Below are 23,532 nucleotides of genomic sequence, written 5' to 3' on the forward strand. Positions count from 1 at the left end.
TCCACCTTAAACCTTTCTCAGTAGTAAATATCATATTAGAAAATACGTAAAACACATAAACATTGAAATCACATCTTAGAAATCATTTGAAGAAACTTACAGAATATAGTTTGTTCCTTTAGAGTAGGGACACAGGCAAGACATAAAACCTACAACCAGTAAGGAGTATAATAGCATAACAAGATGATCATAAAAGACAATATTTACTACAAATAACAGGTAAATAATGAATATTAAGAAAATACAACAAACCTTTGGTAATAATAAATCAATAGATGATACTTAATAAATTACAAAAAGGCAACAGAAATATATTTAGATATGTGAACATTAGTACTAGAAAAAGTATTTTAAGAGTTGAAAACATGGTTTTCTTATCCCTAAAGATCAGTGTCTGAGAGTGAGGAGGAAATAGCCTCCCAACTAATTACCAGTATACCAATTTCTCCCATCATACTTGCAAAATACTAAAAATTTATAAAAAGCTAGCAATACTCAGTAATGAAAGAGACCACTGTTGCATAGACATCTAGATATATGTTTATATACCAATATGAGAAATTTAAAATTATCTATATTTAAAGCATGTATTTTAAAAATCATTACAATGCAGGAAATCAATTTCAAATGTTTTTATGAGATACTAGCGTGAGATATTTCAAATGTTCTAAATGTCTATCAGTAGAAAATTGAACAAATGAATGCTGATATACAATGGAAACTTCCTTCAGATATATTTTTGAAGGAAAAGTTGTGAAGCAGGAAGACATAGAACCATTGGAACAATGTATTTATATTTGTGTTCATACATTCATTTGCCCAATATAAAAAGCCTGAAAAAATATACGCAAATCAAGGAAGGACACTGGAAATTAGAATTGGGAAAAATAGTAAAAATTACTGGTTTTCCTTGTGCTGTTCGTATTTTTAGGAATGAGTGTAATATGTGGTAGTCATATAATTTCAATTAAAGAAATGCAAAATAAAAGAATACTGGCCTCAGAAAACTATGTGAGTTGAGGTTGTACCACTTACTAACATATAACCTTAAATCACTCTGTCAGTGAATGAAGTAATGTGAAGTTTTTAAATTTACCTACATTATTGAATGTTTTGTTTTTAATAGCTGTCCTTAGATTTTCTGGCATAGTTGTGTATCAAAGCACAACAAATGTAGATAAATTTGATGACTTCCCAATATTTATACATATATATATATAGCATATTTTAGTGTTTTCTTGGCTGTTACTCTGTAATGTTGAATATAATGACCTTACCTTTGTTTTCAGTCTCAGAGGAAAGTTTTTTAAGATTTTAACAATAAGTAAGATATTGCTATAGGCCTTTGGCCGATTGCTTTTATGAAATTAAAAAATTTCCACCTATTTACAGAATTCTAAGAATTTTAAACTGCGAATCTTGATGATTTCCATTATCTATATTTTATGTTTATCATTTAGATAATTATTACCTGACTTGTTAAGTTTGTTGAAATATGTTAATAGATTAAATTTTAAATAACTATGTACTTCTGGGATTATTCAATTTGGAAGAGAAAGTTCCCTTGAGGTTTGCTGGTTAAGTGAAAGAAAAATTAAAGTATTGCAGCTAAAATTCCTATCCAACAAGCAAAATAGATTGTAAAATCAGAAGACAGAACATTTTATACCCGCAAGATATAATTACCAAAAAAATGCAATTAGTCTGTCAAACAAAAAAGTACTCACGAATGGTACCTATATTGAGCATAGTAATGATTTCATCTCTCAGATTCTGAGCTTTGTTTGTCTCCTAAACCTTGACTGTTCCTTCACCTGAGCTTTGTTAATCTCAAGCAGAGTTAAATTCATACAGTAGTGCTTCCCAAAGTTGGCTATGCCTAGAGTCTCTGGATCCTTTCATTAATTAAGAATTCAAAAGATGTGCCATAAATAGGACCTTCACTTTGGCTTCCCTAAGAAGATATAGGAAATTTTTCCTGCTTTCCTTCTCTTCTCCCTTTTGACTGTGTGATGGATGTCCTTATTCTGGGCTACTTGTTTGTTTGTTTGCTTCCTTGCTTGTTTGACACAAACTGTTAGAAACATGCTACAAGTTCAAATCAATGAAACAATTGCTAAGTGACTGGAATATCTCTCTGCTTCTCCACATAAATAGTGGTTAGTGGAATAATGAATCACCTTTCTTTTACTTCTTTGTTTTATTTCACTTTCCCTTTCCTGTTACCTTTCTGTATTATTATGCCCTGACATTACACTTTAATGAAACATTCACACTTAAATTTTTCCATGAGATTTTTTCATATAGAATCAGGTTGATAATAGTTATCATAGTTGTTCTAGGTTTAGACTATAGCCCATGAGCCAAATCCAGCCTGCTGCCTCTTATAAAATGTTTTATTTGGAGTACAACCATGTTTTGTTATTAACATATTATCTGGGGCTGCTTTCTTTATATCAAAGCAAAGCAAAGCATTTGTGATAGGGACCATATGGCCTGCAAAGCCTAAAATATTTACTATCTTCCCCTTTACATAAAACATTTGCTGACTCCTATTCCAGATGGTAGACCCTCAGCATGGGATTTTGCATTGGATTGTCTGCTTTCTAAAATCAAAGAATCTATTGAAGGTGCCACATAAGGTAGGCATTAAACTCTGCCACACAGTCACATAATAATTACTTGGACATTCTCTTGGTAGTTAACTGGGATACGGGCTGCTGGAAAGATAAGACAATGAGTGATCAGGTACTTGTGATTATTTAATTTATAAGGGGCAATGATAAGCATAATGATGATGACAAAAATAGATTCATTTGATGGTATTTGCATTTTTTATTACTGATATAAATGATTACAATGTCATTGCTGAAAACAGTAATTTTTTACATTACAATTTTGTAGGCCAGAAGTTCAACACAGGTCTCACTGGACTATAATCACAAGGTATTGGGAATTTAGTATTTCTTTAGGTACTCCAGAAAAGAATCTGATTTCCTGCCTTTTCAGAATCTGCACACATTTCCTTGGGTTATAGCTCACTTTCTCCAGCTTGAAAGCCAACAGTGTAGCTTCTTTCTGATTTTCTGTCCATTACTGCATCCTGTCTGACAACGTGTGGGAAACATTCTCCACTCTGAAGGACTCAGGTGATTAGTTTTTATCCACTTGGGTAAGCCAGGATAATCCTAATGTAAAGACATCAACCTCTAATCCTTAAATATATTTGAAATATCATTGTCATATAAAGAAATTTTTGTATGTATGGTGCTAAGGATCAAATCTAGAGCTGTTTTCATAATAAGCACACACTCTACACCTACAGCCCATTTGGATTATATTTGAATATTCTGAGGATTAGACTGTTGGCATTGTTAGAAGTTCTTTATTCTGTTGAAGTCATACTAGAAGTTAATTACTGATTTATCTCACCCTAAAGCCCTGTGAGATAGCTCTAAAGTACCTATTATTTCCTTTAGCTCTAGGTCCAGTATCTATTTATAGAGTCCAAATACATAGGCTTTTATAAGCATCATTGTTATAGTCAGAGCCCTAATGAAGAATATGACCATAATATCTGGTATATTTTTTAGGGTGCCATAACAAATTCCCAGAAACTGGGTGACTTAAAACAATAAAAATTTAACTTCATAATTCTGGAAACCAGAAGTTTGTAATCAAGTTGTTGTTTAGACCATGCTCCCTCTGAAGACTTGGACAATCTTCTCTTGCCTCTTTCAACTCAGATATTATATGTCTTGGTACACTTTAACTTCAATCTCCACTTTTATATCTTCTCTGTGTCCTTTCTTCTTCATATAAGAACAGTAGTCATTGGACTTAAATAAGCCTAATAAATCCAGGATGATTTAATCTCAAGTTTCATAATTTTATCTGCACAAATACTAATTTCAAATAAGGAAAAACACATTCTGAAGTTCTAGATAGGCATGTCTTTTTTGAGGACACTAGCCACACTGTACCCAGACTGGGTAAATGTCTATAGATAACCTGATAATTATAATCCCCCTCCTGATCCTTCTGCAAGGTGCCTGAACCCTCAAGACTAGCATTTGTGCCACATTCATATTTCAGGGTGAGATGAGTTTCTTATTTCTGGGAGACTGTATAATGACTTCCCTTGAGACAGATGAATTGTATGATGTATATTTTCACAAGACTACTTCAGTATCATTCCAGCCTATAATCAGAATCAGAAATATATTTCAGCACATCCTAAGCATAGAAATGAACCACATATAAAAGGACAGAACATTTACCAAAGGAGCTGAAGACCTTTTAATACTGTCATTTCTCGAGGGAATGCGCCTGGGAATGACAAAAAGGATTGTGTAGGGAAAAGTTTTTTTTTTAATTTTATTTAAGGAGAAAAAGAAAAAAAAAGCAGAAAAAGGGTACAAGTTTACAGAATTTCAGAAAAAAATAAACAGTAGGATATCACTAGTTAATGGATTACATATTGTCATCTTAGAAATATTTGTTCACATTGCAAAATTAAAGCATATAAAGTGGACATTCAAACATACAATCTCTCTCCTTTATAGTTAGTGCAACCACAGAATGTTTTCTCCTAGCGGCAGTGGTTTATGATCACTATGTAATTGCATACAATCCTTTGCTTTACCCATTCATTGTGACCAATAGATTATGCATCAATCTATTAGTTTTATCATTTGTAGGTGGCTTCTTAATGCCTTAATTCATAATAGTTTTTTTATTCAGATTAACATTCTGTAATTCCCACCTCATACATGACTTTTATTGTTAGGTTATACCATTGTTTAAGATTTATTGTACAGATCCTGCTCTTAATTATCTACTGGTTTTTATTTTCTTTGATTCATTTCAGGTACTCAGAATTTTGATTGTTCTTATTTCTTATACACTTATTCTATTCACTGTTTTAAACAAGAAGTCTCTCAAAGGCATAAGGAAACCCTTCGCCACCTGCAGAACTCATCTCTTGTCTGTGTCTTTATACTATGGCCCCCTTCTCTTCATGTATGTGCACAGCATCTTCACAAGTAGATGATCAGGATATGATCTTTGTCTGTTTTTCAACATCAGAAATTCTGCATTAAATCCATTTTATTACAGTTTGAGAAATAGACCACTCATAGATTCACTGAGAAAAATGTTCAAGAGAAATGCTTAGGTCTCATATTAATATCTACTCTCTTTTATCTAAAATAAAACATAAAAATGCACATTTTCAGTATTTTTCACAGATTTTTGTGGTTATAGTTCTATAATATTAATGACTTAAGTGTGTGTGTCTTAGTATGTTCTGAAAACATTTGCATCATTCACTCATAAACAGTTTTAATATATTATGTCATACAAGAAACTTTAAAGCTGAAAAGAAGTAAAACACTTTACAGTTTGTGTTCTTGCATTATTTATATATTGATCAATAAACTACATTGTTCCAAATGACATGAGTATGGCAAATTTATCCAAATAATAACACTGTGTTGTTTGGACTCATATCACATTTATGTTTCTGTGGCTGCAAATTTGTTTTTGAGTAAAAAAAAAAAAAGCACTGTATTACTGCTGGTCATAAACAGTTCTTTCATTCTACTTTTTTGGAGAGAGGAAATGGTGAGTTTCATATCTTGGAATTATTCAACTCGTATGTGTTAGAGAAATATCATCTAAGCTTTGAATACTCAAGAATAAGATGGTTACTAAAACATTGAGGTCAAGGCTTAGAGTAAAAGTTGTTTTTAAATTGGTGTTCAAGTAAAGAAAAGAGATGTGCTAGCTTTTTTTGTCCCTGATTTGTATTCACCTTCTTTAAAGCTGTCTTGATTTGTTCTGTGCAATGTAAAAAGCCTCGCTAATTCAGAAAACTAGTGATGAAGTTAAATAATGGATGAACATTGGAATCAGGAGCAGCGTAGGAAATTTTCATCTTCCCTAAGTGTAAACAAAACTAAAAAGATTAACATCCAAACATTATTGTTCACATGAGGGGCTTTAAATTGATTTTACCAAAGTACAAATTGTTAACTCTGATGTAATGAAGTACTATCCAGCTTGGGGCTGGGAAAAACAAAAAAACTTTGAATGTTGGGTTTCCTTGCTCTTCAGATTCTCTAAGTATAATGTGTGATCATGCTACAGGTTTCCTTTTGCCATTTTTCTCTCACGACTAATATTAGACATAAAGCCAAATATTGAGGCCATTTATACTACCATAGTGAAATTCCACATTTTTTCTTGTGATACCACTGATTCCCTCACCTTAAAAATTACTTTTTTGTACAGAATTCTAGCTAATATATCCTCCATTCTGCTTATACTTTGATTCCTCTGCCTTACTAAACTTTGCTCTAACATGTTTCTTCATATACAGACTTTAGATTCATTCATATCCCAATTTAATAACACATTAGATTGTCATTATTTCTAGATCTAGGTCACAGTGTTCTGTAGGGTCACAGTTCTGTAGATAAATAGAATAGGTACTTCATTATGTCTTCTAACTAATCTTTTTAAAAATGAAAAAAGAATAAAAATGATGATACAGTATTTCAAATGAAAATAATCAGAGATTAACAGTGGCTAATACATATATGTATTTATCATTAAAGTAGTTGCTCAGATTACAAGACTGGGGCATAAAAAAATGATAAACAATGAAAGCCCACACTCTTCATTTTTCAGCAGTTTCTTCCCATTTCACTTTCACAGTATCTATCAGGCATTTACTCTTTCAGTATTTCATACTAGTGAGACAATATGATGCTTACACAGAAAGTCTGACTTATTTTCCTTATGAATATGGTCTCAAGTTGCATTGATTTATCCATAAAATCTCAAATTCCCCTGGGTAATTTGTAGATAAAAGGTAGAGTAAGAGAGAAAAAAAGGATTAAAAAAAGACACCAAATGTCCTTAGGACTTGCACCAAGGAAGTGGAGAAAGAGCTGACAGGCAGGACACAGAGAGAAAGCCAAGTACACAAATGGTAAGCTGCCCCTCTCTCCAATAGAATATAGGTGAAGCAAATGGGGGAGGGGCAGTGAGTAAGTTTAAGACAAAATATATTCACACTTTCCATATACATATGCATTCACTCTAGGATCACTATATTCATATCCAGTCTAGGTCACTATATAAATTTCATCATTATAGACTACAATAGACATCCATACTCCCTCTTACTAATTGTATGTTAATGATGAATAAGGTATCTCTTTGTCAAATAGTGGTCCACTCCAAAAATAAAGTCCTAAAGGTCAGAGACAATCAAGTAGAAACAAAGAAGATGAAAAGTGCCATTATGCAGAGGTGTCCAGAAGCCTATCCAGGTATAGGAATTTCTGTGTATGGTGGTGTCTCCACCCAATACAAGCATCCAGGAACAAAGGAGTGATGATTCCCCCATTTTTTGGAGCCCCCGCTCTGAATGTTTCTTATCAAAGTACTTATCTGTCTTCTCCATCTACTCATTCCCTCTTCAAAAATAAAGTATCTTTCATTAAACTTTGTCTCTAATTTTTTATGTATTTTACCATCATGGGGGGTTGCTGGGACAGCACATTTTGGTTGCTCATTCTCTGGATTCAATACTTTTATGGTATAATTATGTAGATCAGCAAAAATTGATATGTACATCAGTATGTCCAAATTATCCAATTTATATGTCAATGTTCACACATATGTATAAATACACATATATTCATATATAGGTATATTAATTTTTGCTGCTATTTTTGCTCACAGTGGCATTATTTGTGGCTTGTAACAATATCTTTGTTAGTTGAATCTTTCTGTATTTTAGTTTGGCTTTGAAGTTACAGTGATCCTCTTGTCTCAGTCTTCCAAATGCTCAGATTATGGATATGCCCCTCCATACAATTTTAGCTGTTAAAATTTTAGTTGTATAACACTTATGGTGATTTGAAGTTTATGGTTTTATAAATCTGTGGTGACTGGGGACAGTGTGGAGTTCTCATTCATGCCTAAATTCACAGTGTCCAACTCTTTGATGCAGTGGTCATTTGTATCATTTTGTAATCTCCAATGTGATAATTTCTGCTCTGCTGTTTATAATTTCCTTCCCTATACAAGCTTCTGGCTTAGTCTGATCTTTTTCTAGAAGTTTGAGTTTCACCATTAAATTGTTTCTGTGTACTTGGTCTGTTTTCCTGGTATGAGTATTTACTGCTATAAATTTCGTTCTTAAGACTGCTTTCATCCTGTCCCATAAACTCTTATATGTTGTACTCTTGTTAACATTCAACTGTAAAAACTGTCTAATTCCTTTTTAAATTTTATCTGTTACCCCTTGGTTGTTCAGATTAGTACCAGTTAATTTCCATGTGTTTGTGAAGTTCTTATGGTTTCTTTTGTCATGGATTTCCAATTTCTTTACACTATTGTCTGATAATATGCAAGGAATGGGATAAGTTTGGTTCCTTTGCATTTACTTAAGGTTGATCTATGGGCAAGTATATGGTATATTTTGGAGAATGTCCCATGTGCAGTTGAGTAGAATATGTATTCTGATGCTAAGAGGTCGAACATTCTGCAGACATCTACTAAGTCCATTTGTTCAAACCTTTGGTTCAGATTTTTTTCTGGTCTACTTGATCTGTGAGAGTGGTTTGCTGAAATACCCCAACACAATTGTATTAAGCCTTATTTGATTTTTCAGATTATTTCTTTTATATTATTGTGTATACAGGTTATATATTTGTTGCATATATATTTATGATTTTTATCTCTGCCTCTTGGATTGTTGCCTTTATGATGATATATTGAACTTATCTCTCTTAATCAGTCTTGGCTTGAAATTCTGTCTGTCTGAAAACTCAATAGGTGCCTTTGCTTTTTTCTGGGTTCCTGTTACATGGCGTACTGTTTTCTATACTTTGAATTTCATCTATGAATCTACAGTTTTAGTTAAATGTGTTTCTTGTATGCATCATATTGTTGGATCTTGCATCTTGATCCATTCTGCTAGTTTGTGTCTTTTGATTGGTGAATTGAGATCATTAACATTGATGGATAGAACTGATATGTATTGACTTATCCCTTATAATAACATGTTATTTTCCTGTTGTTGGCTCCCCTTTTTCCCACTCTCTGTTTGTCTGCTGGGTTCATTCAGTTTGGGTTCATAGAGTTGTAGTACATTTTATTTCTTTTTAGAATGACTTTCAAAATATTTTTGAGAGCTGATTTGGTGATTATAAATTTCCTCAGATATTCTTTATCAAGGAAGTGTGTTACTTCCGCATCAGTGTTGAAAGACAGTTTTTCAGGGCATATCAGTCTGGGTTGAAGGTTGTTTTCCTTTAGAACTTTATGTACTTCACTCCAAGCTTCCCTTGACTTGAAGGTTTGTGTTGAGCAGTCAGCTGTTATTGTGATGCTTTCCTTTATAGGCTATTTTTCTAATCCCTAACAGGTTTTTAGATTCTATTTTGTGTTGAATTTTTGGATTCTTGACTATAATATGCCTTACTTTAGATTGTTTTCTATCATAATTAACTGGAGTTCCTACTATCTCAATTATCTGCATGTTCAATTTTTTTCTTTATCCACAAAGTTTTCTGCCAAGATGTCTGTGAGCAGTTTCTTAAAAATTATTTGTGTTACCTCCTGCTTTTTTCGTAGACTCCAATCAATATTAAATTATTTTTGTCTCATCTAGTAGCCGCTAGCTTCCTTTGTTGTTATTTGATATTTATGAAACAACAAGCCTGTCTTCTATCTTAGACCCTGCCCTCACATTGGCTTAATTTGCTGTGTGTACTTTCAATAGAATTTTTATTTTCCTGAATATATGCTTTAATCTACTTTATGAATTTCACTTCTTTCCTATGCTGTTCATTCATGAATTCCATAATTTTCTTAGGCTCATCTATTTTTAATCTGTATCTATTCTAGAATCACTAAGCACCATCTTTATTGTGGACACCATCTCTGCAGTTACCTGAGAAACCATTTCTGGTTTGATTTTTTTCCAGAGCCTAATTCAATTGCTCTTCTGTAACCACTTCAGAGAGATCACTGATGGGCTTTCAGACTTTCCCACATCATTGCCCCTGGCTTTGTCTTTGGGGAACTCAATGTATGTGGTTGCATCTTGTTTAAGTATCTTCTTATTTTCTTTCCTTAGTTTAATTTCTGGAATAATGCTTGTAAATTATCTACAGTATGGTGCTTTATTGCTAGTATTGAAGACATTTACTAAATGGCTACTTTTCTGGGGTATCTTCCAGTATAGCTGGTTTTGGAGTTTTGAGTCTATTGAGAGATTGTACCTCTTGAATTTGTTGGCAATGAGAAGTTGTTGCTTCTTTGGCACTCTGTCAAAGTATTTTCTATGATACTTATTCAGTCTAAGTCATAGAATACCAGGAGGACCAGTTGTTTATAACAATTATGTCACTTTGGGCTATAATGGTACCAATAGCATCACACACAGTGTAGAAAATGACAAACTGAGCAAACCATTATTTGCTACTTTTAACAATATAAAATAGATTTTTTGGTTACATAACAAAATTTGAACAACCCAGAAAATTACATGCCGTATACAAGTCCTTAATATGTCAATTTTGTCCTCATGGTTAATTTTTATTATGGATTAAGGAAAAATGGAGAAGTGGAAAAAAGGAAGAGATTACAAGTAAGGGTGGAGGATAAAGGGGATCACACTAACTTTGGCAAACTGGTGCAGAATACTGGAAAGAATGAGAAAAAAGAGTTAAAAACAACAGAACAGAACCATAACCATAAACACATCCCTACTCATAAAAACAAGATCAAACAATAAAAATAAAATTTAATTTAATTTCAATAAAATTAAAACAAAAATCAGAAAACAGAAACAATCTCACCACAACAAAACACAAACAAGAAAGAGGAAAGAAAAAAATCCACTTTCAAGTTTCCATGACAATCTTCCAGCAAGCCAGCAGCAGTTTATTGGTGAGGCAGTAGATAATCTCATTAAACCTGCACTTTCTGGTTAAAATGAGATTCATTCCACATGCTGCTGTCCAAGCATATTCTGAGGGTCTAGCCCAGCTGGAAGCCACTAGATAGAAACACCAGCAGTTTCGAAATTGATCTCAGCTGGTCCATGTCAAAGATGGCTCTGGGCCAATTGCTCTCTTCTGTGGGAGGACTGAGCCCTCCGCACGCATTGCCAGCCAGTGCAGTCCTTCAGGTCCACTGTCCCCTCCCCTGCTGCATCTCTCTCTGAAGGCCGCTGGGGTCACCAGCATATCAGCATGTGTCTGCATGCTTGAACCACTCCTCTTGTGCAGTGAGTTACGTCTCAGGGTGAAATGTCACCAGCTATCTTTTTCTTACTTATTGAAGTTCTCTTCAATATCTCCATTGGCTTAAATTCATGCTTCAGATTCTTCCTGTTTCCAGATGACTCACTTTCCTTCTTCTTGTCTTCCTCACTTTACTATATTCCAGTGTCTAGATGGTGACTCTCCAAGAGGCGCTTTGTCTCCTGATTACTTTTTGACCATCTTGGTCTCCCAGGTCTTCTCTGTTTTAAAACTTTTATTAGGTGCTGTACAAGAAATATGGGTTACATTTGAATACACACAATACATGTATAGCAACTGTGCTCCAGTCACTTGGAATATGTTCTTTCATTCTCTTTTCCACTATGTTAACGTATTTCCAACATACTTTCAATTATTTTGTGATCTTAAATGTATTAAATGATAAAATTGCTCTCAATAAAATGACTAAAATTTTCTGAATTCCTACAATCAGATAACTTAATTTGTCATCTTATTAGACTATTTATTTTGGTTCTTGGTAACATGTCTTACTGTGTTATGCTTGAGTATCCTCCCTCTCCTATGTGCCCCAAAAGTTTGAGGATTGTTTTTTTTTTTTTCCTATTTCTGTGAAGAACTTTTTGTATTTTGGTTGGGATTGTATTATATCTGAGTTGCATGACATTTTAATTCTTTCAACCAGTAAATCTAGGTTTCTAATCACCTTTCATATTATCTTGAAAATCTCTCATATGTTCTGTATTTTTCACTGCTGAGATTTTAGTTTTTAAGTTAAAATTAATCCCACATATTTGTTTTTTAGACCATTGTAAATAAAATTATTTTCTTGATTTGTTTCTCAACAAATTTGTTACTGGTGTGCAAAACAATTTTTATGTTTGTCTGTTAATTTATATTCTACATTATTACTCAGTTCATTATGTTATCCCTTTGGAGATGTCTTTGTATTTTTGGACATACTAAATTATATCATCTATAAATAAGGATAAATTGATTTCCTCCTTTCTTGTTTGGATGATTGTTACCTCTTTATCTTGCCTAATTGCCTTGGCTAGGTGTTCCAGGCCATTCATAAATACCTATGGGGAAGGTGATAGTCATTTTGCTGCACACACTGGTGTCATGGCTTCCAGTTTTTCCCCATTTAGTTCCATTAGGCTATTGAATTATTATACAGTTAATCTTTATTGTGTTGAGGTATGTTTTTTCTTACATAAAATTTTTAAGATTTTTCAAAAAAATGAATGGAGAACTTCAGTGAACATTTTTTTCTGCAACAATTGTTATCATTTGATTATCTTTCCTTCTTTGGTATAATGAAGTATATTTACCAATTTGTGTTTGTTGAACTTCCCTTATATAGTTTAAATAAATTCTCCTTGACAACAGTGTACAATTATTAACTGTTCAGCCAGCTTACTTGCATTATATTTAGAATTTTTACGTAAGTGTTCATCAGAGATATTATCTTGCAGTTTTACTTATTCATAACATTCTGATCTCCTTTTGGTACACATGTAAATTTGGCATCTTAGTGTGTTTTTGGAAGAGATTCCTGCCTTTCAATATTTTGTAGTAGTTCAATTACTTTGAATGATATAAAGTTGATCTGAAAGATCAACTTGTTCTTGACTTTTAAGATTTAGATCTAAAATGTCCTTCAGTTCTCACACTGAAAGGTGGGACCAAGTCAAAGGGGTGGGTCACTGAGGGCAGAGCATGTAAGGGATTATTTTTGTTGTCTGTGGCTCCTCTCTTCTCTCTCTCTCCTTCTTGACTGACCTAAGATGAATTGTGACCCTCTACCTTGGCCCTTCCACCATGTTTTCTGGCCTTGCAGTCACCCAAATTTGAACTGTTGAAGAAACTGTGAGCCCACTAAAATTCTGTACAGATTTAGACAGACTTGAACAGGTTAGCTTTCTGAGAAGCTTACTTTCTTCAAATTGTGATTGTTGTATCTTGTCCCAACAACAGAAAAGCAACTATTACATGGCCTTCATTTTTGAAAAACCTCATTGTAGATTAAGTACTATTATTACTCATTGGCCTGTTCAATTTTTGTTTATATTCAGGTTATAATTTTGGTTGGTTCGATGCATTTTAAAATTTATTAATTTCTGTATTTTTAAACTTATTGGCACTGAGTTTTTAAAAGTAGTTTTAATGATTCTTCCTGTTTCTCTGATATTAGTTGAGTATTAACTTTTTATATATGATTTAGTTGAATTTTTCTCTTATTCAAGTTAAAGTTTTATCTTTTCATACAGCCAGTTTTGTGATTACTTGATATTTGTATCATATCTATATATCCTTTTTCATCTACTGGTTCTCTGCTTATTATTTCTTTCTTTCTACAATTTTGGTTTAGTTTGTTCTTTCTTTACTAGTTTCTTTGGCTGTTTCTTTAAATTACTTTAAAGTTTTCTCTTATTTTGGATGTAGAAATTTCTTTCTATAAATTGTAATATTGCTCCTTTAGGAGTCACTAAATTTTGGCTCTTAAAATTTTCTATTGTAATTTCTGCTCTCTGCTGAAACCCCTGAATACTATGTTTATTATCTGTATTTTGACCCTTGGTTTTTGATAAGAATAATGAATGAGGCTCTACTTAGAGTATTTTAGAATGCATCTGAAAACATTTCTGGACGTCTTCCACAAGCCTGCTTCAAAGACTTGAACCACTAGGTTTGATACAGTCACAACAACAATCCTACTTTTGGTAGAATTTTTTTTAGCATTAATAAATTCTGTTGACACTGAAACATAATACCTGAAACACAAAGCATAAAGGAAAACTGATTTAATTTAGTTCCTGTTTGAAAGTATCCCACTATATGTGCACGAGGGACTGAGACAATAACATTATGACAGGAGGGCATGATGGCCAACATGCTTAGTTCACAGTTGTGAGAAGCAGAGCAGGGAAATAGTGCCAGTGAGAAACAGGTGACAGGTTTTTACCCTTTCAGCATTGTATATATAGAGAGTAAATTAAAATTTCATTAGGCTTTTTTTATCAGTCCCTTAAGATATCAGATTATGCCATCCCAGGTGGACCAAGTCCATCTGCTTTCTTCAGGAGTAAATAATAGGACAGAAAAAAAAAAAAAAAAAAAAACCAAGGTATCTGAGACACACTGAAAAAGAAGAAAATATTTATGAAAATTATGTTTTTCACTTCTAACCCAGTCAACTAGTATTTATGTCCTTTTACTAAATTATTATATGTTTATTATACCTTTGGTAATAAAAGTAGTCCTAGTTTGTTGTTTGGTGTAAGAACAAAAGGATCTGTGCCAGAGTTCTCCCTGGATTGAATTATGAAAGTTTTCCTCTGAATATAATAACAGATCATGATGACACAAAAAGATGGCCAAAGGAATCTCTTACATCCTAGAATTTTCTCTCATATCTCAATTGTGGATAAACACTCCGGTTTCTTTTAGTATGTAGATAAAAATTTATCAAAAGCAGAATATCCTAACATTTTGGGATTATTTGGAGAAAGAAAGAGCTCAAAATAATAAGTAGTGGTTTTAGATTGCAGTTCAGTGGATATTTGTGTTTATCCTGGTAGAAACATTCCTCCTGAACTATGTCATCCAAGCCAAAAGACCATGAATTTATGGAGACAGAAAAGAACAATTTTACTAAAGGGTCTCTCACTGTAGTGAATGGTCCAATTTTTGTTGTCTGACTTGGATCCTTGTGATGAATAAAACAGCACCATTTATTTGGTACTAACTCATAACCTATAAAATCTTTTGCAGAATTTTGTGCTGTACCACCAGTGAGTCACTACCTAGCTTTTCCTGTACTTGGAAGGTCACTCCTTCTAAGTGACCAAGCATTGACCTTCATAAGGTCACTCCTCTCTTGCATCAAACTGACTTCTTCAAAATTATGGAAAATAGTAATTCAACAGGTAGGAGCTAATTTTTGCATCTCATTTGCTGTGATTTTTTTAATATGAAAGCAATTAAATTTGAAAACAAAAACGGATAACTTATTGGTTAGAAATTTAACATTTTATAATTACTGTATGAAGGTATAGCAAGTCCGTATTTATGTGTCATAGTCAATTGTTTGTTACTCTATCAAACATATGAGACAGGGTAATTTTATCTTCTCCAGTCCGGAAACCTAAAGAGTCCAAAATCAGGTATTCCTATGTGTGTGTTATCAAGATTTGGTTGGACCCATGTTGCAGTGGATCTTCAAAAATGCAGAACCAAAGTGTTACAATATCATCAGGGCATCTACCAAGATTCCAGAGAAACCAACAGGAGGCCAGGTTGAAGTTTGAATGCCAGCTTGGAATGCCTGATGGGTGGTGTCTAGCAGAGTTACCGGCATCAGGTCTCCACATCGGCCCTGTTTTCCACTGGGCTCGCTGACCCCTGACTTCAGTGCCACAACTCCAGGTCAGGGCAGCGAATTCAGGTGGCTTCAGGGAGAGCACTGTGGCTGCTAATCTTAGCTGCTCAGATGGTGGCCCCGGACCATTTCCTTGACCAGCTCTTTCCCTTTAGTTTCTTCTTCAGTAGAGAGAACCCATCTCCCTCTGTCTGCTTGTCTCCAGGATGTTTTATTCCTCCATCTGAATTGTTTTTCTCAGGAAACTCTGTATTTTGCTGCTTAATGATCTGCCATCTTTAGCTCCACCCCTATTGTTTCAAATATATCAAATGCACTACAATTTTGTGACACTTATGTAATTAAATTTTAGGTGTCATGAAAAATTCCCATAATTTATAGTTATTCTGACTTATTGGTCTAAGAAGCTTTTTCATAAAGACCATACTGAACCAGGTGTGGTAACACAATTCTGTAATATCAGCACTGAGTGAGACTGAGGAAAAGGAATAACAATGGATCAGAATAAGAAGATGTGAGAGTGTGCCAATGATAGAGTGCCCTAATTTCAGCTCTGATACCTTAAAACAAAACAAAACGAAACAAAAAACCAAGATTCTATTGTTTATGATAAGATCCTACTGCGGATTCTTAGGTACCAAACTGACCATGATACTACTATTAGCATTATTTTCAACTTCAGAGTTCTCAAATTTAAAATATTTTTTTCATTTAATAGGGAAATTCTTGGTGGTAAAAATTGCATAATCACATTTAATCCATAACATATCTATCTAAATGGATAAGTCATGGAACTACACCTTTGAGTCTTACCCCTGAAAAATAGCTCAAATCAAGTGTCACATTTTTATTGTAAGTTCAGAGGTAATTCACTTGATTTTTGCCACATGCTATTTAAAGACATTGGTAACTTCATGTGAAAACAGTCACATGCTGCAGAACAGTGTCTGGTGTACAGATTAGCCTCTTCTAAAATGAGAAAGATTAATGTTACAACAGAGAACATTAACAGAATAAGATGAAATGCTAGTTCAATGATACTTCTCAAAATTTAGCACTCACACAAACATCGAATGAGGAGAAATAAAATTAACCATAAAAAATAATATCATGTTCAAATTCAAATGCTACTTTAGAAATAGTTCTTTAGGTTTTTATTGTCAAAGTAGGATCTACTGTGGAGTTGAAGCTTCAGAACCTGTTACCGAGATTGATGTGCAGGGGTATCACTGGCTATGGGGTCCCAAATTGCACCTCAGAGAAAGAAATCATAAGAGCTTAGGCAGGAATTAAGCCATGATTCAGGCACAGCACTGGTCCTAAGTGATTTCATGAAGAAAATTTGATAATAACTTTGACTGAAAACAAATTACTTAGCTTTCCATACCATGTGTCATAAGTTGAATGTAAGTCATAGCTCAAAATGTAATACTTTCTCTCTAGACTAGTAGAAGAGGTGTTCATCAGAGAACAAAGACTTTTAATTTGTTGAGCATAGAATGGAAAACTGGAAACTATAACTCCTTCAATGCCATCAGGGTGAGAATAAACTTATACGAACCACAGTAATCCCCCGTTTTCAGACGTTTGTTTTTTACTTGAGAGGGAGACACAGCACTATGCAATTGCCATTGAACATGGTAACTGCTGCTCTCAAGGAACTAACTCTAAGCTGAGTTCACAACAATATCTTTGAGGGTCTTCTACTGTCCTATATGAATGTCAACTTCTTGAGTTGTGGCATGCCATAGGAAAAGTAGAACCTATAAACACACATGCTGTAGCATTTCTCAATTTTATAAAAGAATAGCCTTGATCCATAGTGATGATATCTAGGATCTCACACCAGAGGACTAATTAAACTTCAGGTGCTCAAAGCTGGAAGGAACTGTGGTACTGCCAGAAAGAAGTGGGAACAAAATTGAACTTCACTTAATTATGGTCACTTCAGTCTGACATGCCGTCCATTTTAGTATGGAAAGGGCCCAATACAACTAACATCATCAAGTGACATTACTGGTTTTTGAAGGGACGACATGAGGCCTTTGTTGCTGGTAAGTCTGCCATTGGCAGAAATAGCAGTTTTATCAGTTAAAGTTAAGTTAAATTCAAACATATTCTCTGCTTTCTGTTGATGAACATATAGGCTGCTTCTAGGTTTAACCATTAGGGGTTTTGCTACTGTGAACACGGGTAGGCCTAGATCATTCCAATGCCATGTCTTTAATTCTTTGGGGAAAGACAAAGGCTCTAGAAGAACTGGATCAAACAGAATTTCTATTTTAAGTTTTATAGAACTCTCCATACTGATTTCCATAGTGGACATACTAGCTGTATATTGCCACCACCAACAAAGAAGTGTTCCTTTCCACACACAGCCTTAACAACATTTACTATTGGATTTCTTGTTGATAGATATTCTTTTGGTATAAGATGAAATTTTAGTATTTTGATTTCTACTTCTGGATTGTCATTTAGTTCACAGAAAATGCTATGGCCTAGATTCCTTCTTCAGGTTTACAGCCATTCTTTACAATACCATTTGATGAAGAGGCTATCTTTTCTCCAGCATATGTTCTTGACTCCTTTTGTCAAAGATCAGGCTTCTGAATGTTCCTTGGGTTGTTTTTGTAACTTCTATTTGGTTATATTGATCTACAGCTTTGTTGTTATTGTTGTTGTTTCTGGGTTTTTTATGCCAGTTCCATGTTGTTTTTGTGTGTCAATGTTTCTTTGTAATGTAACTTGAAATCAGAATTGTGGTACACTTTGCTTTTTTGTAACTCAGAATTGCTTTTCCTATCCTGGGTCTCTTCTAGTCATCCATGAATTTTAGGATTATTTATTTAGGTCTGTGAGGAAAGCTCTTGGCATTTGGAGTGGAATTATTTTAAGCCTACACATCTGCTTTGTAAATGTGGAGATTTTGACAATGTTGTCTCTGGAAGACTCCCCAAAATCTTTTAATGCCTTCTTAGGATTAGCTGCTAAGTATTCAGTTATTTCTAATTTAGCATGAATGGTCTTGTTTCCTAATTTCTTTCTCATTGGGTTTGTTATTGGTGTACAAGAGTGCTACTTACGTGTGTGAATATTTTTAACCTCTTGTTTATTTATTTGTTCCTTTTCTTTTCCTATATGTATCTCTTTTATTTTGTCCACTTGCCTCATTTTTCAGGTTGCAAGTTTGATTACTACATTGAACATGAGTAGTGTTAGTGGACATCATTGTCTTGTTCCTGATTTTAGAATAAAACCTTTCAAATTTTTCTTCCTCCTAATGTGATCTCAGCAGTATGTTTTTGATGGCTTTTATCAAATTTAGAAAATGTCTTTCTATAACATATTTGCTTCAAGGTTTTTATTAGAGCAGATGATGCATTTTTAAATTCATTTTCTGGGTCTATTGAGATGATCATGTGATTGTTTTCCTTGCTTCTATTTATGTGATGCATTGCATTTAGTGATTTGTGTGTGCTGAAGTATTTTAGCATCCCGGGGATGAAGTCTACTTAATCCTAATGTACGATCTTTTTAATTGTTGCATTCTGTTTGCTGGCATCTCATTAAGGATCTTTATATTCATTGGAGAGATTGACTTATAGCTTTCTTTTTTGTTGGGTCTTTTCTGGTTTAAAAAAATAAAAGATTATGTTGGCTTTCAGGAATAAGTCTGACAGTACTCCTTCTGGCATAAGTTATTAAATAGCAGAATATTGACTTTCAATCTTCCATGGAGTTATTGTAAAATTTAATGGTGAGTTTTTTGATTCCTTGTAAAATCTTACTTGGTAGGTTTTTTTTTTTTTTTTTTTTTTTTTTTTTTTTACTACTGCCTCAGTTTTATTGTTTGTTACTCTATTGTTTAACTTTTAAAATCTTTTTGACCTAGTTTTAATAATTAATATATATCTAGGGATCCATTCTGTTGTCTGGATTCTCCCGTTTGTTGGGGTTCAGAATTTTGAAGTAGTTGCTAATAATTTTTTATATTTTGTGTTGTCTATTGTGATTTTCCTTTTTTCATTTCTAATTGAATTGATGCACATTTTTCCTTTCCTTTTTCCTGGCTAAGTGCCTGTCTGTCGCGTTTATTCTTTTGAAGAATCAATTTTTTGATTCAGTGATCCATTTCTTATATTTTAATTTGAATTCCATGAATTTCTGCTTTGCTATTTATTATTTCATTCTTTGCACTACATTTCTAGTTGTATTGTTTTTCTTTTCCTAGGACTTTGAGGTACAGCATTAGACTAATTATTTGGGTTTATTCTGTTTTTTTAATATGAGCATTCACTTCCTTTTTAGGACTGTTTTCTTGTCTCCCGTAACTTTGTTACGTTTTATTGGTAATATTGTTTGATTCCAGAAGCTACCTAATTTCTTCAATTTCTCATGTGACCCATCAATTATTCAAAAATGTTTCATTTAGGGGGCTGGGGATTTAGCTCAGCGGCATAAGCACCTGCCTTGCAAGCAGGCGGTCGTAAGAGTACCCATAAAAATGAAAAAGACAAAAAAAAAAGTACCCTGGTACCCATAAAAATGAAAAAGACAAAAAAAAAGTTTCATTTCATTTCCATGCATTTACATAGTTTGTTTGGTTCTTTTTTTCCTTTGATTTTTAATTTCCTTGTACTAGGATTCAAAAATACACAAGGGATAATTTTGACTGTTTCTATATTTACTTAAGCATGTTTGTGGGTTAGTAGACACCCTGTTTCTAAGACAGTTTTGTGTGCTGCCTAGGAAAGCATGTATTCTGTTTCTGTTGGGTAGAACACTCTGTAGTTATACCTTAAAACAATTTGTTCAGAAACATGCATCAACTGATATTTGTATGTTGATTTGTCTAGCTGGTTGATATGTGTATTTATGATATTGTTGTATTGAATCTCTCTCAATATTTTTGTTGATAATTATTGAATCTCTTATGTCCAGTAGTATTTGTTTTATGAAGCGGTCTGTGTCACTATATGGTATGGATACATTTACAACTATTATCTCTTCTTATTGATTATTCCATTAATGAGTATCTAGTGACCGATGCCATAGATAATAACATTTGGAATCATTTCTCTTATTAAAAATATATTATACCAACCTACATCACAAAGTAAAAAGTTTTAGTAGAAAATACTATAATTTAAAAATATTTTTTCTAAAGTTTTTGAGTACAAATATCATTATAGTTTCACTGTTGGTTATATTTTTGGTGTCACAATTTGATATATTCAAAAATTTTCTCAAATAGAAGCACCAATGTGAAACTGATTTTCAAATATAGTGATATACTTTTAAAGCACAGTTGAAGGGCCAGCAATACAGCTCAGTGGCTCAGCAGTGCAGCCTGGCAAGTGCAAGGTGCTGAGTTCAATTTTTAGTACCAGCAAATAAATAAACAAAAATAAAAAAGACTTGTCACTGTTTATTCCACCATACTTTTTAGGAACTCATACCACAATCACTTTTAAACATCTTAGAAACTCATGTTCCAAATAGGAATTCTTGGAAGGATGCCCATTTGTTTTTGGAGGATGTTCATCTGTTTTTGTTAGAAAAGAATGAAACACCTCTGAGTTTTAGTTCCTTATGTGACCCTTAAGGAGATAAGTAAACTTTGCAGTGACTAAAAATTATTTTTCTCAATGTTTTGACTTCCTTTAGCACATTATTCACATTTGGTTTTATTCATGGGAAAAATGCTCATAGAATTTAATTTTTCTGGCCTACTACTTTCTATTCTTTTATATATTTTCCAAGTAACTAGTAAATACAGAGCCTGCCAAAAAATAAAAAGATACATACACAAAGACAAAAAACTTGTATAAATATTTTAATGTAAAATTATTGAGACACAATGAGATTAATACAAGTTACCCTTTACCTCTAAAATTAAAAGAGGTATTTAAAGTGGTGGTCCCTACCTTCCAGACATTTTTTAGCATGGCAAACTTAGGTTGAGTGACCTTCATCATTGAGATTGCTAAACATATGTTTTAAATTTCTTCTCTAAAGGCCAGAAGTGTAATGGGTTTTCTGCGACATGTTTTAGGGTTCCCCATACCAGGATAACGCTGATGAAAAAGCATCATACTGAGAGGGGAGCCGGGAGCTGAGCCGCGCGGAGCCAGCCGAGCCGGAGAGCAGCGCCCGCTGAGCTGCGCTGCACGAGCGCCTGTGCCCTTCCTTGAGCTTGTCCCGGTCCCCCGCCCAGTGGCCGCAGCGCAGCGCTGACGTCACCGCGCTCGCGGGGCTCCCGGCAGCGGGGAGCCGGCCTTTATTTCTCGTGGCAAAGTCAGTCCCCTCTCCCTCACCCTTCCGCCTGGCCCCGGCTCATGCGCCCCCCTCACCTGTCCACCTCCGTGTTTTGCTCCTGAGGGCGTTGCAGGGTGGGGGCGCGCAGGGAATGGCCCGGGGTGCAGCTGGGGGTGTCTGTGGGCTCGGGAAAGGGCGGCGGCGGCGCGCCTCGCAGCCGGGGGTGGGGGGCGGAGGGAGGCGAGGGGGAGGGGACCCCGGGTCCGAGGCTGAACGTGCGGGGTGTGGGAACATCCCGCGGAACCCAGGGCACGCGGAGGGCGCGGGCAGGGGCTCACCGTGTGGTCCCCCAGCCTCCGCCCGCGCCCGCCCACGACTCCCTCCAAAGCTCCGGGAACCTCGGTGCTCTCCGCGGGCGGCAGCGTTGCATGGAGAGAAAGGCAGCGCCGAGGCCGCGCGCTCCCGCTCCCCCCCCCTCAGGCTCCCGCGTCCTTCCTCCTCCCCGCCAGGCTCCCGTGTCCTCCCCCCCCCAGCCAGTGTCCTTCCCCCTCCCGCCCCCGCCCGCCAGCCACACCCCCAGGGCGGGGTGCGCGCTCACCGGTGCAGCAAACTTGGAGCAGGCTGCCGGGTCCGTGGGGAGAAACTTGGGTTGTTGGAACTGGAAGAGCATCACTCTCCGGGTCCTGGAACCTGGGAGCTGCTAGGGCGGCCGGCCTCTCTGGGCAGTGGAAGAAAGCCAGCTGGGCTTGGAGAGTCCTTGGGGCATGGGGAGAACCTGCCTGCCGCAGTGCCTGGGGCGAGGATTGCAGCGGGCCTGGAGGCCCACAGTGTCTTGGTCACAGAGCTGCGGCGCTAGGGATCCGAACCTGGTGGAGTCCCAGGACTGATCCCTGGAACGGGACCCTTGGGGCCTACCTAACATTTTAGGGTGGTTATCTTGGAGATGGTACATAGGACCTGGAATTGTCATATCCATTTCTTTGGCAGGTAACAGGAAGAGACACTTTCTCTGTCTCTCTCTCTCTCTCTCTTTTTTTTATGCTTTAAATTTCATTTGGTCAGTAGTTTGTTGACTGCAAAGGTGTTTCAGGTTTTTTGATTTGCCTTAAGTAAAAATGATAGACAAACTTATAATACAGGACCATCAGAAAATTTTTATTGCTAGTGTTTTTTTTTATTAGTCATTGAGAAACTATAAAAATATTATGCATATATTACTTCCTTTAGATTTCTTAATTCTTATTCAAATCATTATATCACAGGTTCAGTGATTATCTGTGTTTTCTGAAGGTGGGTTGTGTCAGATTTTGTTGCCTTGCCCAAATACTAAAAAAAATTAGTTGAAATGGAAAGACATTTTTGTCTCATGGCAGAGGTTTCAGTCAGATGGTTCCATTGCATTAGGACATTTGCAGGAATATCGTGGCAGGGTCATGGTAGAGGAAACCTGCTTCTCTTATGACAGCCAGAAAGAAGAGACAGCAAGATCCAGACAGGAATGAGGTAGAGACCAAATATACCCTTCAAAGCCAGTGACCCCAGTCACTGCTTTAACTAATTATTAATTACTATAATTCCTAA

The 23,532-nt window shown here is 35.2% G+C and overlaps 1 protein-coding gene and 1 long non-coding RNA gene across 4 annotated transcripts in view; one reads left to right on the forward strand and one right to left on the reverse strand.

Annotated features, from left to right (window-relative positions):
* Positions 1-2,442: 2,442 nt before the first annotated feature.
* The window catches only part of LOC106026074 (serine/arginine repetitive matrix protein 1-like), a 36,641-nt gene continuing 15,551 nt past the window's right edge, over positions 2,443-23,532 (forward strand). For 2 of the 3 annotated variants that reach the window (XM_063243164.1, XM_063243165.1), the window contains exon 1: positions 21,633-22,938. In XM_063243164.1, the coding sequence (XP_063099234.1) occupies positions 22,103-22,807 (705 nt within the window). In that variant the 5' untranslated portion in view covers positions 21,633-22,102 and the 3' untranslated portion in view covers positions 22,808-22,938. Of the gene's footprint in view, positions 2,643-21,632; positions 22,939-23,532 lie in introns of those variants that run through there. The other variant, XR_010045518.1, reaches the window with a different exon arrangement.
* Positions 2,812-22,172, reverse strand: LOC134474659 (uncharacterized). Its single transcript, XR_010045523.1, has 2 exons — positions 22,047-22,172; positions 2,812-11,575 (listed from the first exon to the last, which is right to left on the reverse strand). It is a non-coding gene; the product is annotated as an uncharacterized LOC134474659 (long non-coding RNA).

This window comes from Cavia porcellus, unplaced genomic scaffold (assembly GCF_034190915.1).
Source record: "Cavia porcellus strain 051 isolate PalLab524CR breed Dunkin Hartley unplaced genomic scaffold, mCavPor4.1 scaffold_34, whole genome shotgun sequence".
NCBI lineage: Eukaryota > Metazoa > Chordata > Mammalia > Rodentia > Caviidae > Cavia > Cavia porcellus.